Below are 16,069 nucleotides of genomic sequence, written 5' to 3'. Positions count from 1 at the left end.
TGAGCGCATTTTCCTCAACGCGAAGAGGGTGAATGGGACATTTACTTACTGGCTAGAACTACTACAAGTGCCAGCAGAGGGCACCTCCCTTTTCAAAACACAGGGCAAGAGAGTTATGACAAGGACATTTAAAGACAGTAGCCAGGCCACATCTCAGTTATAGGCTAGGGTGAAATACAGACACTGTGTGGTGAGACAGAGGTATTGATTGCAAGAGAGAGAGAGAGATTACCAAATGGCCATGGGAGAGAGTAATCAGAAACAGCACAAACAGGGGGCACCTGGGTGGCTCAGTTGGGTAGGTGTCTGCCTTCAGCTCAGGTCATGATCCCCGGGTCCTGGGATTGAGCCCCAGGCATAGTCAGGCTCCTTGCTCAGCAGAGAATCTGCTTCTCCCTCTCCCTCTGACCCTCCCCTCAACAGCTCGTTCTGTCTCCCTCTCTAACTCACTCTCTCTCAAATAAATAAAAAGTAAAAAAAAAAAAAAAAAAAAACCCTAAAAGAAAGGAAACAGTATGAACAGGACCATAGAACAGTGTAGGGAAGCCAGATGACCAATGTAAAAACTGAAAATTAAATTAAAAATATCCAGAAAAGCTAATATAACACAAGTATAGCAGAATATGAGTGGAATTATGAATCATACACCATCTGTGTGTTGAAAAAAATGTGAACACTGTTTTTCAGTTCACAGACATTTTAGAGATTTGGGGAAGAATTTACTTGGGGGTTGGGTGGGAGATAACTACTGTCCGATGAGAAACTGGAAGTTAAGTCAGTTTCCTGCATTTCAGGAATCTTGGTGTCCTTGTCTGCTCCTCAATGTGTGACATCGGTGGCATCATCACACCCTTCCTGGTCTACCGGCTTACCAATATCTGGCATGAGCTCCCACTGGTGGTTTTTGGTAACAAATCCTCAGATGTGTCTTTGAATGAAAATCTATTTTTCTAGGGACCTCCATTGTTCCATCTCAAAATAGGCATCATGCATACTGGCCACTACCAAGCGCAGCTAGTAATTAGTACCTACTCTTAGTGTTAAATATTAGCATAGGTAATCCTATTAGTAGCTACTAAGACTCAAGTGTAGGAGCCACTAGGACTCCTGGCCTTAGCTGGACAATGTTCAAGGAGTGAACTAGAAAGACGTTTGCCTGAAAAACACCCCTAACTCTCTCCTCACCAATTTCCACCCCTCCTTGGGTCCCTTTGCCGAAGAGCTCATCCTTTCTGCTTCCTTTATGGCCAAATGTGGGAAAGTACAAAGTTTTTCACTTCATTACTTCAAAGAAAGTGGTTAAAATTTTGCAAAGAGCAATTTCAAAACCCAGGGGAAACAAAGACCACCATTAAGGAAATACATTAGCGTAATGGCACACCTATGTTGGTGTCAGGCACCCCTTCTTCAAATTCCTTGGGCAGTTAGATTTAAGGAGGGTTGAAACAGCCCTTCCCTCCAATACTGAAGGAATGTACCAATATAGAGCCCTCCTCCTCCCCCCACTGCCCAGCCTGTAGCATGGAAGGTGACAGGGACAAATCTGATTATCAGCAGTTAATACTCAGAGGCCGATGTTGAACATGTTGTCTACAGACTGTGAAAGGGGTCCAGAAATCCTGGACACTCCCATTTATTCATGTCCATTCCTTTCTCCACAACTGTGGACAGTAGGACAGACCACCTCTTGTGCACCACAGAGAGGTGTGAGGAGAAGTGCTCAGATTCACACACATAGCATTCACCTCTTCATGTTAGCCAGAAAGCCTCAAGGCACCCAGCTCAGTCTTCTTTTAGACCCATTGGAAGCCACTTTTAATTTGACAAAAATGTAACAGTTTTCCCCATGGGCCTACAACACTCACTTAATTTGAGGGTAGGGAGGACAAGACGCTCTGCACCCACATGGCTTTTCTCTTACCGCTCCACATTGTCGCACATAAGCATCTCTGCTTATTCCTCTTCTCAAGGGATTTGTGAGGGGGGAATTTTCCACTGCTATAGATGTGCCAGCAAATGTTCCACACAGCTGATAAAACTCACCCTCAAAACAGACCCAATGAATGCCTCTACATTGCAACTTAATAAGAGCAAGATGGCCAAAGTTGATAGAACACAAGCTCTTTATCTTAGTATAAGCATGATTTGGCAACAGAGTGGCTGGTACCACTTAGGGGACCCTGGAAGTCTTCCTCTCCCAACACTGAGGGACGTGTGCAGAGCCTCTTTCCATCCTGGGAAAGTACCACAACACTCTGTACCCCTGCCTTTCAGGGAAGGTGGAGGCAACTTAGTCTTGGCCATTCCCTTAGGTGGACAGTGAGACATTTCTGGGCGGAGAACAGAGACTTCAGATTTCTCTAAGTACCATTTAACAGTGTGATGCAAAGTCCAGACCTAGCAGAGCCTCTGTTGACTCTCTCTCAGGATTTACCATCCCTGGAAAAGATAAAGGATTTTAACTACATTTCACCATTTCAAGTAAACTCAAAGCCAACTCCCACTTTTATTGATACTTATAGTTCCGTCTTCTTTTGTCACCAATCTGAGTAGTTAGCACAAAACAAAACTAATATTTGGACATTTTTACTCCTTTCCCTTTCTTTTGCACGCAGTGATGGTATACTGATGATTGTGGTCTTGAAGTAGTCAGAAGCGGTTATCTAGAAGCCTGAAAATCAACAAATGAGCAGTTGAAAGAGTACTGGAAAAAAACTGTTAAGAAATACCCTAGTTAATTAAGCCTACCTTTGCAAATATAAAAAGTTAAAGGGATGATAATTTGATTCATCTATTATATTCTCTTCATAATTCACTCACTGCAGAGAACCAAAGCCAGAGTGATATATTTATTATTTGCATGAGTTACAGCGGAGTGAATCTTTAGATGTTTGGAGAGACTCTGCTGAGGGTGGCTACTTCGTTCATATTCTGTGGCAGGCATTGCCACGTAACAAACAGGAATTCATTTCAGTCTCAAACAAGCATGTGAGGTGGGAATATCACCCCACTTGATGGCCGAGAACCTAGAGCTGAATTTCCCAGGGCTCTGAGACCAGTGAGTGGGGGCTCAGAATGGGACCCCAGGCACCCAGAGCCACAGCCAGCATCCAGAACCACTGAGCTCTGTGGCCTCTGTTTCCATCATTTTGTAAAGATGTAAAAACGGAGGACAGTGTGCATTTTTTTGGAACTCCAAAACTAGTGAACAACCCTCATCTATTTCCTACATTCTATTATAGCAAAACAGAACCTTAAAACCCAAAACGTTAATGAGAATTTAAAGACACATAAACACTCTACTGTTTACTATCCGCCCCCAGCATGTGCTAAACATTACAGCCAGAGACAAAGGAAAAAGGAACAAAAGGAATTTATCGAACACTCCAGTTAGAACTAAAAGCATAAGCCTGGCTATACTTTTAAACACTGTGATGCAGTAATATATGATTCATTACTTCTGGATGCTAGTCATGTTCCAAGTTTCTGACTCATTTTCATTACTAAGTGCTTTATATTGGCAGGATTATGTTCTTCCTTTCCTTAGAGTGGATTTTTTTCAGAGTTATTTTCTAACTCCAATGTATCTTAATATTATGGCAATGTTCTCTAGCCTAGAATAACCTTGACTTAAAATGTTAAGTATTTCATCTCCCTATAAGGAATTGTAACCCAACGGAGTTTGGAATCAGCAAAATATTTATAGGACAGTCAGAGATAGCAAAGAAATCTGTAAGTATAGAAAATCACATGCAAAAAAACTTTTAAGAAGTAAGAGGAGTTCTGATTATAAAGCCTGTGTGTTCTAGCACTTAATGTGATTTGCATCTGTTTGGCTTCCAGCTGTGGTTGGCTTGGTTGCTGGGGGACTGGTGTTGCTGCTCCCGGAGACCAAAGGGAAGGCTTTGCCTGAGACTATTGATGAAGCTGAAAACATGCAGAGGTAGGGAGCTGAAATCCTCCATACAGGTTGGGGCCAACTCTGTAGCCAGTTGGAAAAGAAAAAAAAAAAAAAAAAAAAACATGAGGTTGAATTTATACCTCATACCATCCATTGAGATCAAGTCACATGAACTCAAAGACCGGAAAATACAAACAAAGGAACAGTAAAATAGGGATTCCTGGGTGGCTCAGTGGTTGAGCACCTGCCTTTGGCTCAGGTCATGATCCCAGGGTCCCTGCAGGGGGCCTGCTTCCCTCCCTGCCTATATCTCTCTGCCTCTCTGTGTCTCTTATGAATAAATAAATAAAATCTTTAAAAAAAAAAGAAACAGTAAAATAGTGAGAATACCCTTATACTTTCATAAAAGGGAAGGACTATGTAAGTACAGCAAAAAAAATCCAGGACCCATATTTAAAAAGATCAATAAGTTTGCCTTTATAAAAATAAAGACATCTGTATTGAAAACTAACATAAGTTAAGAAAATAATAGCAAACACGGAGAAAATATTCACTCCTGTACAAGGAGCTACTTTTCTTAGTATATAAAGCGCTCTAACAAAGAGGAACCACGCAAAAGAAAAAAAAATGGGTTAAGGACTTGAACAGATAATTCAGTGAAAGGAAAATAAAAACAGCTCTTAAGGATATGAAAATATGCTCACTTCCTACGTAGTGAGAGAAGTACAAATGAACACTGTACTACTTACAACTTAGATTGTTGAAGATCAACCCACTTGGTAACATTGTGTTGGGGAAGAATGTGGGGAAACACTGTCCTACGTTGCCAGTGAAATCTGAAATCTCTATGATGGCAAAATGACAATAGTATCAAAAATGTACATTTCTTTTTACCTAGCAATTCCACACTTCTAGGAATTTTATGTACAAAATGACATATGTACAGGATCACTATTTAAGACAATTTTTTTTATGTAACAAAAGATTGGAAACAACCTAAATGTTCATTGATTTGGAGACCACTTACATAAATCATGGCATGTCATGCAATAAAATACTAAGCCATTAAAAGAACAAGGCAGCTTTATACACACTGAGAAGGAAAGCCCTCTAAGATATATTATTATTTTTAAAAAGAGGAGGGCACCTTGGTGACCGAGTCAGTTAAGTATCTGACTTTTGATTTCAGTTCAGGTCTTGATCTTGGGGGTGTGAGCTCAAACCTCATGTTTATAAATACATGAATCAATTAATTACTTAATTAATTTTTTAAAAAGAAAAATATAGAAAGTACATTTTCTACTATTTCTATAAAAATAAATTTACCTTGTCTCTGGAAGAATATGCAAGAACCAGAATATTGGCTATCTGTGGAATCGGTGGCTGTGGAACACAGGTGGGAGGGATTTCCAATGCACATTTTGTTGTACTTTCTGAATTTTGGAACACCTGAACCTATTCAAAAATTAAACTTAAGAAAGTCTAGCAAAGAAAACATAGGGTACCCTGCCCTCAAGCTTCTTGATGCAATATGCTTAGATGCTTTTTAAATTCATTTTATACTCCAGTTCCAGCCCATAAGCACCATGAACTGAACTGAATTTTATCCTTTCTCCACAATGTTCATATTAACATACTCAGCACCGCGGCAGATGTGGCTGGGGAGGCATCACTGTGGTCTGAGGCTTTTTCTAGAGCGAGCTTGGAGCTCAGCATTATGAGAGGCCTTTAGCTCAGCCAGAGGTTGCACACTGGTGGCCCACAGGACCTCAGGGCCTCAGGTGCTTTGCTTGACCCATGTGACATTTTTAAAGTGAGAAATTCCACATAAACTGGATTTCCAGGATCTGTTAAAGAAAAAAAAAATTCAGATTTGGTAACACCGCCCAGGCATTTTCTCTTGCTGGTGGTTTGTAGGAGCTGAGCGATGGCTCGGTGTTTTGAAGGACATGCCTCCTGGAGGGGGCTGCAGTGCACCATACCCCCATGCCTCATGCCTCGTACATTTATCTTTTCTGCCTGCTGTGTATATTTGAGCTTGAGATTTTTGATCTAGGCCAACTGTCCCTCTGTATCCCTAGCTCAGTGAAGCTTCCCACGCACACGAGCCTCCACTTAAAGACAGACTGTACCCCATTTACTGCCGCATCCCTAGGACTTAGCACAGTACCTGGCACACACAGAGCAGGTGTTCCCGAAATAGCTATAAAATAAATGCTGAGTTCCTTCTGCAGCATGTCTAAAGGTGGGTCCTCCAGGCTTCGGCAGCCAGCTCCAGCCCTGGGAAGGCGGTAATGTGTGGTGGGGAGGAGCGTGGCCCGTACAGTCTGATAGGCCAAGTCTTGACATTTCCCATTATGTGGCCTTGACTCATCTGAGCCTTGGTTTCTTCATCTATAAATGGGAACAACAATTTCTACTCACTGGATTTTTGTAATGAGGTAAATGCATGTCAAGTGCCTGGCCCTTTGTAAATGTCCCATGGCCACCGGTTTTATTCATAGAAGTTTTCACAGCTGTTCTGTAAAACAGGTAACTGTGTACCTAGACAACCGATTGGAAATCAAATTTTAAAATATATTCTGAACAGTTTTGAGATAGGGAAGCATAGCTCGCTGATAGAGCTGTAAGAAGCTTCTACCTGTAAGAAGCTACCTGTAAGAAGCTTCCTTCCCCATCAGGCTGGCTCCGGAGACGAAGGAGGTATCTCAAACCTCATTCCTGTTTTTTTTGTTTTGTTTTGTTTTGTTTTTTCTCATTCCTGTTTTTCTGCATGCTTTCTGTTTGTGTGATCCACAAATACTTCTATGAAGACTTGGGCTTTTCTGCTGTCTGTCTTCCATAACCCAGCTCACCTTGAAAGGGAAGCCAGGCCTCTGTGAGCTCGGGGGGGGGGGGGGGGGGGGGGGGGGGGGGGGGGGGGGGCTGCGGAGGAGAGCAGCAGGTGAACCCACCTGGCGGGGGAGGCGGGGAGGCGAACAGGAGCAGCCCGCAGGCACAGAGGTGTCCCTCAGAGAGCTGAGCCCGGCCGCCGCCCCCACGCTGAGGCCGTGGCGCAAAACCAGGGTGGGGCAGGTCTCCCCAAGTCCTCCGGCCCCGAAGCCCGCCTAGGTACAGACAGCCGCGGGGACTTCCCATGCACCCCTCAGGTCACCCTCCCGCCTGCTGCCTAAGATCCCTCGGAGCTCTCAGCTCCGCCTCCGAAGCCCTTCTCACGGGCTGCTCGCCCGGTCCCGGGCGGCCCCTCCAACAGGTGCTAGTATTACTAGGCCCGGTGACAACCGAAAACAGGAAGGCAAGAGACATGAAAGAGTCACCGGGAGGCCAGGAAGTGACAAAGCGGAGCCAGTCCTGGAACCCAGGCCCTGGGGGCCTGGGACAGCGGTCAGTTAGCGCTGCTGCTGCTGCTGCTGTTGCTATGGTTACTGTGGCTGCTGCTGTTGTTGCCATTCTTGCTATTGTTGCTGCTGTTGTTACAGTAGCTGCTGCTGCTCCTGTTGTTGCTGTGCTTTCTGTCATTGCCGTTGCTGCTGTTGTTCCTGCTGCTATTGTTATTGCTGACCTTACTGTCACTGCTGCTGCTATTGCTGTGATTACTATAGTTACTGTTGTTGCTGCTGTTGTTAACTGTTTTTGTTGCTGTGGTTCCTGTTGTTTTAAGTATTGTTGCTTGTTACTGCTGTTGTTGCTGCTGTTACTATCATTACTATTGCTGCTGTTGTGGTTCCCATTGTGGTTGCTGTGGTTCCTCTTGTTGCTGTTGTTACTATTGCTGCTGTTGTTGCCATTGTTGCTGCTGCTGTTACTGTTGCTGCTCCTATTGTTGCTATGGTTACTATTGCTGCTGCTGCTGCTACTATTGCTGTGGTTACTATTATTGCTGTTGCTGTTGCTGCTGCTGCTGCTGCTACTCCCGTTGTTGCTGTTGTGGTTATTGTTATTGCTGTTGCTATTGTTGCTGTCATTGCTGCTGTTATTACTGTTGCTGCTGCTATTTTTCTTGCTGCTACCACTCCTGTTGTTTTTGAAGTCCTTACTGTCATTGCTGCTGCTGCTGTTGCTATGATTGCTATGGTTACTATTGCTGCTGTTGCTATGGTTGCTATCATTGTTATTGCTGCTGCTGTTACTACTGCTGCTGTTGTTATTGTTGCTGTTGTTGTTGTTCCTGTTGTTCCTATTGTTGCTGCTGCTGTTGCTGTTGTTGCTATTGTTGCTGCTGCTGTTTCTTGCTGCTACTGTTCCTGTTGTTGCTGTGGTTACTATGGTTACTATTGCTGCTGCTGCTGTTGTTATTGTTGCTGTGGTTACCGTCATTGCCACTGCAGCTGTTGCTGTTGCTATGGTTGCTGTCATTGTTGCTGTTGTTACTGTTGCTGCTGTGTTGTTCCTGATGCTACCCCCCCATTGTTGTTGCTGTCTTTAGTGTCACTGCTGCTGCTGTTGCTGTGATTACTATTGTTGCTTCTGTGGTTCCCATTGTTGTGGTGGTGGTTACTGTTCTTGCTGCTAATATTGCCATTGTCACTATTGTTGCTGCTGTTGTTGCTGCCATTGCTATTGCTGCTGCTGTGGTTCCCATTGTTGTGGTGGTGATTACTGTTGTTGCTATTGTTGTTGCCAATGTTATGATTGTTGCTGCTGTTGTCACTATTGTTGCTGCTGTTGTTGCTGCCATTACTATTGCTGTTGCTGTGGTTCCCATTGTCGTGGCGGTGGTTACTGTTGCTGCTGCTGTTGTTGCCATTGTTACTATTATTGCTGTTGTTGTGGCTGCCATTACTATTGCTGCTTCTGTGGTTCCCATTGTTGTGGTGGTTACTGTTGTTGCTGCTAATATTGCCATTGTTACTATTGTTGCTGCTGTTGTTGCTGCCATTACTATTGCTGCTGCTGTGGTTCCCATTGTTGTGGTGGTGATTGCTGTTGCTGCTGCTGTTGTTGCCATTGTTATGATTGTTGCTGCTATTGTTGCTGCCATTACAATTGCTGCTTCTGTGGTTCCCATTGTTGTGGTGGTGATTGCTGTTGTTGCTGCTAATATTGCCATTGTCACTCTTGTTGCTGCTGCTGTTGTCACTGTTACTATTGTTGCTGTTGTTGTTGCTGCCATTACTATTGCTGCTTCTGTGGTTCCCATTGTTGTGGCGGTGATTGCTGTTGTTGCTGTTAATATTGCCATTGTCACTATTGTTGCTGCTGTTGTTGCCATTGTTACTATTGTTGCTGCTGTTGTTGCTGCCATTACTATTGCTGTTGCTGTGGTTCCCATAGTTGTGGTGGTGATTGCTGTTGCTGCTGCTGTTGTTGCCATTGTTATGATTGTTGCTGCTATTGTTGCTGCCATTACAATTGCTGCTTCTGTGGTTCCCATTGTTGTGGTGGTTACTGTTGTTGCTGCTAATATTGCCATTGTCACTCTTGTTGCTGCTGCTGTTGTCACTGTTACTATTGTTGCTGCTGTTGTTGCTGCCATTACTATTGCTGCTGCTGTGGTTCCCATTGTTGTGGTGGTGATTGCTGTTGCTGCTGCTGTTGTTGCCATTGTTATGATTGTTGCTGCTATTGTTGCTGCCATTACAGTTGCTGCTTTTGTGGTTCCCATTGTTGTGGTGGTGGTTACTGTTGTCGCTGTTGTTGTCACTGTTACTATTGTTGCTGCTGTTGTTGCTGCCATTACTATTGTTGCTTTTGTGGTTCCCATTGTTGTGGTGGTGATTGCTGTTGTTGCTATTGTTTTTGCCAATGTTATGATTGTTGCTGTTGTTGTCACTATTGTTGCTGCTGTTGTTGCTGCCATTACTATTGCTGCTTCTCTGGTTCCCATTGTTGTGGTGGTGGTTACTGTTGTTGCTGTTGTTGTTGTCACTGTTACTATTGTTGCTGCTGTTGTTGCTGCCATTACAATTGCTACTTCTGTGGTTCCCATTGTTGTGGTGGTGGTTACTGTTGTTGCTGCTAATATTGCCTTTGTCACTATTGTTGCTGCTGCTGTCGTCACTGTCACTATTGTTGCTGCTGTTGTTGCTGCCATTACTATTGCTGCTTCTGTGGTTCCCATTGTTGTGGTGGTGATTGCTGTTGTTGCTGTTAATATTGCCATTGTCACTATTGTTGCTGTTGTTGTTGTCACTGTTACTATTTTTGCTGCTGTTGTTGCTGCCATTACTATTGCTGCTGCTGTGGTTCCCATTGTTGTGGTGGTGATTGCTGTTGTTGCTATTAATATTGCCATTGTCACTATTGTTGCCGTTGTTGTTGTCATTGTTACTATTGTTGCTGTTGTTGCTGCTGCCATTACTATTGCTGCTGTTGTGGTTCCCATTGTTGTGGTGATTACTGTTCTTGCTATTGTTGCCATTGTTATGATTGTTGCTGTTGTTGTCACTGTTACTATTGTTGCTGCTGTTGTTGCTGTCATTACTATTGCTGTTGCTGTGGTTCCCATTGCTGTGGTGGTGGTTACTGTTGTTGCTGTTGTTGTCATTGTTACTATTGTTGCTGCTGTTTTTGTCACTGTTACTATTGTTGCTGCTGTTGTTGCTGCCATTACTATTGCTGCTGTTGTGGTTCCCATTGTTGTGGTGATTACTGTTCTTGCTATTGTTGTTGCCATTGTTATGATTGTTGCTGTTGTTGTCACTGTTACTATTGTTGCTGCTGTTGTTGCTGTCATTACTATTGCTGTTGCTGTGGTTCCCATTGCTGTGGTGGTGGTTACTGTTGTTGCTGTTGTTGTCATTGTTACTATTGTTGCTGCTGTTTTTGTCACTGTTACTATTGTTGCTGCTGTTGTTGCTGCCATTACTATTGCTGTTGCTGTGGTTCCCATTGCTGTGGTGGTGGTTACTGTTGTTGCTGTTTTTGTTGCCATTTTTACTATTATTGCTGTTGTTGTCACTGTTACTATTGTTGCCAATCTTGTCACTGTTGTTACTATTGCTGTTGCTGGTGTTCCTGTAGCTGCTGGTGTTCCTAATGTTATTCTTATTTCTGTTGTTGCTGCTGTTGCTTCTGCTATTACTGTTGTTGGCATAGAGACCCTGGGAGCACAGCTGGCTTCTTTGGGCTCCTACATCTGGAGCCAGAGACAACCCCAGCACTGCCAGGGGATTCGAGTGGGCTCCTGCTGCACTCCCCATATCAGCCTGGCCCAGAAGCTGAGGCAAGACTAAGGACCCCCATGTGGGGAAAATTCTGTGAGGAGCTGGAGGGTGCAGGGGCAGCTCTCTTCCAGATTTCAGTATTAATATCAGGCAGAGCATGTCCAGAGGGTATGTCCGGGAACAGCAGGATGAAGAAAGCAACATTTCTACAATGAGTATCAGCAACTTTCTGGTATTTGTAAAGATAAGATGATTGAGAAAATTTGCAATTTGATTTTTCACTTGCCCAAGCGTAAAAAGTAAATACACTTTGGTAAAAATAATTTCTTAACTTGTATTTGCAAGAACTGACGATAACAATGTCTAGATTTTGCAATCATCATTTTAACCAATATAAGATTAAATGTAGTCATTACCCACATCCTCTATTACATAGAAAAGTGAACACTTTAAATAAGGAACATAGGCCAGTCCCATCCCCAGAAGAGCATTTCTGGAACAACTCCATCACATTAGTTAATCACCAAGCTCTGTCAATATTCTTTTTAGGAATTGCCACTTCGAATCCACTGCAAGACTGAGCCTGGACAAAGCTTACATTCATTTGTTGTTCCATTTATTTCTTACCCACTTTATTTTGGTTTTCAGCCTCCTCACAATTTCTTTATCTCCTCTCCATGTTTTTTTTTTTATCACTGCAGACCAAGAAAAAATAAAGAAAAGATGATTTACCTCCAAGTCAAGAAACTAGACATTCCCTTAAACTAAGAAGAGAGACCACTCTTGCCATCGCCTTGCTGTGATGATACAAGTCCAAACCAGAGATTTCTCCATCCACCACAAAGCCCGTGTAATTCAATCTCACTCCCCTTTGAACCTATTAACTTGGACCTATAGCCAAATGGAGTTTGTTGTCCTATGTGTAGACCCATGGGACCAGATCCTACCAAGCTCCACCAACTTACTCCATTCCCAGCATTCCTAGGACAGTGCTGTTGGTGTGCTGGGAATTGTTTCATCTTTGTATTTCTGTATTTCTTTATTTCTTTCTCCACAATGATATCAAACCAAAATACATAGGGGAATTGTGGGCCAGGGAAACAGAATGGAAAAGATCTGAACAACAGTTAAGTGGGAGCAGAGAGCTTTCTTTCTTTCTTTTTTTTTTTCCAAGATTTTATTTATTTATTCATGAGAGACCCAGAGAGAAAGAGACAGAGACACAGGCAGCGGAAGAAGCAGGCTCCCTGCAGGGAGTCTGATGTGGGATTCGATCCCAGGATTCCAGGATCATGCCCTGGGCTGAAGACAGGCGCTAAACTGCTGAGCCACCCAGGCATCCTGAGAGCCTATTTTCTTTTTTTTTTTTTTCTGAGAGCCTATTTTCTTAAGGAAATAATACATTTAAACAATATCAAGTTGTCTGGAATGTATGTCAGTGCCATGTGTGGAAAAAATTTTAAATACATTAATTATTATCTGGGTTAAACTTTAAAGGAGCCTAAGATAAAAGAATCAGAAATACAACTTGAAGGTTGCATGTGGCTCGGTTGTTTGAGAGTCTGCCTTCAGCTCAGATCATGATCTCAGGGTCCCAGGATAGAGCTCCACATCAGTCTCCCTGCTCAGCAGGGAACCTGCTTCTCCCTCTTCTTCTGCCTGCTGCTCTGCCTACTTATGCATTCTCTCGCTCTTAAATAAATAAATAAATAAATAATAAATAAAATCTTTATTAAAAAAAAATACTCCTTGAGTAATCAAGGATTACTGGATTGAGTACAAATGTGTGCTTTCTACAAAAAAATCTTGAGAAGAGTTTGATAAAGAACAGTATTGATGTTGGCTTATTAAACCAAAAGTGTAATATTTCACTGATAAAAATTGCTCTAAATCTGGGTTTAAAAATTATATTAATATTTAACCAAGGTAATATAGTAAATAAATTTTTAGAATCTAAATACTTCAAGGCTTATCATGAAAAACAAAAATTTCTTATCCCACTCCACTTCTATCAATGCCTCTGGAATAATTTTCAACTTTTTTAGCTGGGGTGCTTCCCCTTACGATTTATCTTTCTATATCTAAATAACATTGTATGGATATCTCTTGGGTTTTTTAGTTTTAAATAGTACATTACCTATTGACTTATTGATATAAAATATGAAGATTTAGCTCTTCAATCTCTCCTCATCCCAACACACAACTTTTCTCTTCTCTTCAATTCTGTGTTACCACATTGTTATTCAAATAGTTGACATTGGCATCGTTATGACTCTGTAACTATTATCAACAGCTCAGCCACAGAGTGTTCTGTGATCACACTTCTACTCTTTCACACCATTTTGTTCCTCTTGAGCCTTGGTTTTTATTGCTTGTTTTCTATATACTCACCATTCCTTTTTCCCCCAGCTCTCTGATAAAACAGTAAGTCTGTCAGTGCATTCAAACACAGCTCCTTCTTCCAGAGAGCCCTCCCACCTGGAGCCTGCTGCCCTCCTGGTCCAGTGCAGCCTGGCTGACATGAAGGCCTATTGCACAGCTGTTGCCCTGGATTCTCCTTTCCCCCATTCCTGAGCATTCCCAGTGCCTCTTCCTTGTGTATGGGGTTCCTCCTAGATCTGAAGTGCCTCCTAGCTCTAGTTCCTCATTCTTGGTTTTCTCCCACATTTTGAAGAAGCACATCTCCCAGGATTGTCCTAAGAGCACATACTTGTCCTTCTAAATTCTCTTCTGTAACATCAGGAATTGAAACGAGCAAACTACACATTCCTGGCCCTCTGCCACCTGGCTTCTTACACGGCTCTACCGATGGGTAGCATTGGCCAGATCGTAAGATAGGAACAAGAGACAAGTATCTTTCCCCTGTATCATGAAGGTGTCTTGGACAGCTACAGTAACAGCTGCTGGCCGTCTGAATCAAAGTAATGGAGGCTCCCAGTCATGGCTTGATGGCACTGGTGCTGTTTTAACAGCAATAGCAGCAGCCATAAGAAGTGCCTTATTGACTTCATAGCAAGAACAGGATCCCAGGCCCTAGTCAGAAGCAATTGCTGTTTCCTGGTCTCCCTCTTCTCCCTTGAGCGTACCTTTCTCCCTTTTGCTCAATAATTTTGTAAACAAGTGCCTGTATTAAATTGCTTCTCTTTGAAATACCTATAGTGGTTTCTGTTTGGCTGATTCAATGTGAATTAATATTCAGGTTAATTAATAACTAATATTAATGTTAATATTAATTGGGACCATGAGTAGACCACCTCCAGGAAATAGATGCCCAAATAGGAAAATCTGCAGTTTGTTAAATGATGTGATTGGGATTGAACACATTGATGGCATTGTTGTCAGGAAAAGTGAGATACTGATAGTATCTATGACATTCAGCCACAAAACAGTTACTTAAATTTAAGCTTTGACTACCTGAAATGAGGAACCAATTTAAAGCACAAGTTTGGGAGGCCAAGGAACTGTTGAATTTGAACACTGCCATGGAAACTATGGCCACAGAATCTCTGGGGTAGAGCTTATTGCTTCTGACTCCACTGGAGAAATTACAAAAGATAATAAAAACTTTAGGCTTTCAAATGTCATGTTGAGGCATGACCAGAGAAATTGAGAGCTCCTTATAATGGCCCTAAAAGACCTTCTTGAGTTTTGTGGAGGCAAGGCTGATACCACTGAAAAGCAGACTCAAAATTTGAACCTATGGGTTAAGAATTATATCATGGATTAAATTCTCAGCCTAGCCACACCTCTTAAATATAAATTATAGAATAGATGGGAAGGTGTGGGCTCCTGAGAAATGAAATGGACACTCTAAGTGGACTCAAACAAATCTGAAAATCTTGAACCCCCAATTCCCCTGAACATCTTTGGCCAAAAGAAGCAGCCCCTCTCTTCCTTTTTGGGAAACAAAAACATATTCCCTTGCTTGAAGAGTTTTCATGGCCTCCTCTTACACAGTTACCTAAAGAGGGGATGATAGGACTCCTTAAGACCCCCCCCCACTTCCTCATGTTTGCCCAGATATGCCTAGAGTAGACTCCAGCACATCTCAAGGAGAGAAGTAAGAAGTTTGAGGATGATATAGCTTATACATGAAAAGACTTTCAAGATTTTGTAACATATCAGAGAAATCTGGGGAGTAATTTAGGAATCAATTGTAATGACTCTAGGCCCACAAGGATAAAACAATGTTGGATCAGGTCCAATTTGTTGAGATGAGTGCTCTAATACAAGATTGCAGCTTTATTTTTTTTTAAGATTTTATTTATTTATTTATTCATGAGAGACACACAGAGAGAGGCAGAGACATAGGCAGAGGGAGAAGTAGGCTCCCTGCAGGGAGCCTGTTGCAGGACATGATCCCAGGACTCTGGGATCACAACCTGAGCCAAAGGCAGATGCTCAGCCATTGAGCCACCCAGGTGCCCCCCAAGATTCCAGATTTAACATGCCAACTGAAACACCTGGCATTAGTTCCAGTAGTTTGCAGACCAGAAACATAGAAAAGATATAAGGAAATATTTCCATAATTCAAAATAAGGAGGACTTCTTAAGTAAAAATAAAGACTAAAAGACATAAAGTTTGATCTATGTGACTATGCAAAACAAGACTAAACTAAATGATGCTAGCCATGTAACACACACACACACATACACACACACAACAAAAACAGAGTCAATAAATGAGTGATAGATTTGGGGAAATATTTGCAACATATAAAAAAATTCCAAAGGGTTAATATCCAAAAGAGATAAAAAGCTACTAAAACTCAATAAGAAAAAGACACTAAAAGAGAAAAATAATGGTCTGGAAATATAAATAGTTATTTATAGAAGATTAAACTGGTTAATTAAGTTATAAAGAAAAAATGTGCAGCTTCATTGTTAATCAGGGAAATATAAGTATCAATAAAATATGCTGCACTGAGATTAATCAATACAATTCATAAAAATTAATAAAGCCAATATCAAGTATGGATGCGGTTATGAAGAAAGTTATGCCTTGCTGGCGGGAGTATTGATTGATACATTCTTTAGGAAGGCAATTTGGTAGTCTCCACAA

General features: G+C 42.1%; 1 protein-coding gene across 1 annotated transcript in view; it reads left to right on the top strand.

The window, feature by feature from the left end:
* SLC22A2 (solute carrier family 22 member 2) overlaps positions 1 to 14,161 on the top strand; it is a 31,846-nt gene extending 17,685 nt beyond the window's left edge. Inside the window, exons 9-11 of the mRNA XM_025422687.3 lie at positions 795 to 907; positions 3,844 to 3,943; positions 11,709 to 14,161. Coding sequence (XP_025278472.1) covers positions 795 to 907; positions 3,844 to 3,943; positions 11,709 to 11,775 — 280 coding nt within the window. The 3' untranslated portion in view covers positions 11,776 to 14,161. The remainder of the gene's footprint in view (positions 1 to 794; positions 908 to 3,843; positions 3,944 to 11,708) is intronic.
* Positions 14,162 to 16,069: the final 1,908 nt, after the last annotated feature.

This window comes from Canis lupus, chromosome 1 (assembly GCF_003254725.2).
Source record: "Canis lupus dingo isolate Sandy chromosome 1, ASM325472v2, whole genome shotgun sequence".
NCBI lineage: Eukaryota > Metazoa > Chordata > Mammalia > Carnivora > Canidae > Canis > Canis lupus.
The sequence above is the reverse complement of the archived record's forward strand: the minus strand, read 5'-3'. Positions and strand labels throughout refer to the sequence as shown.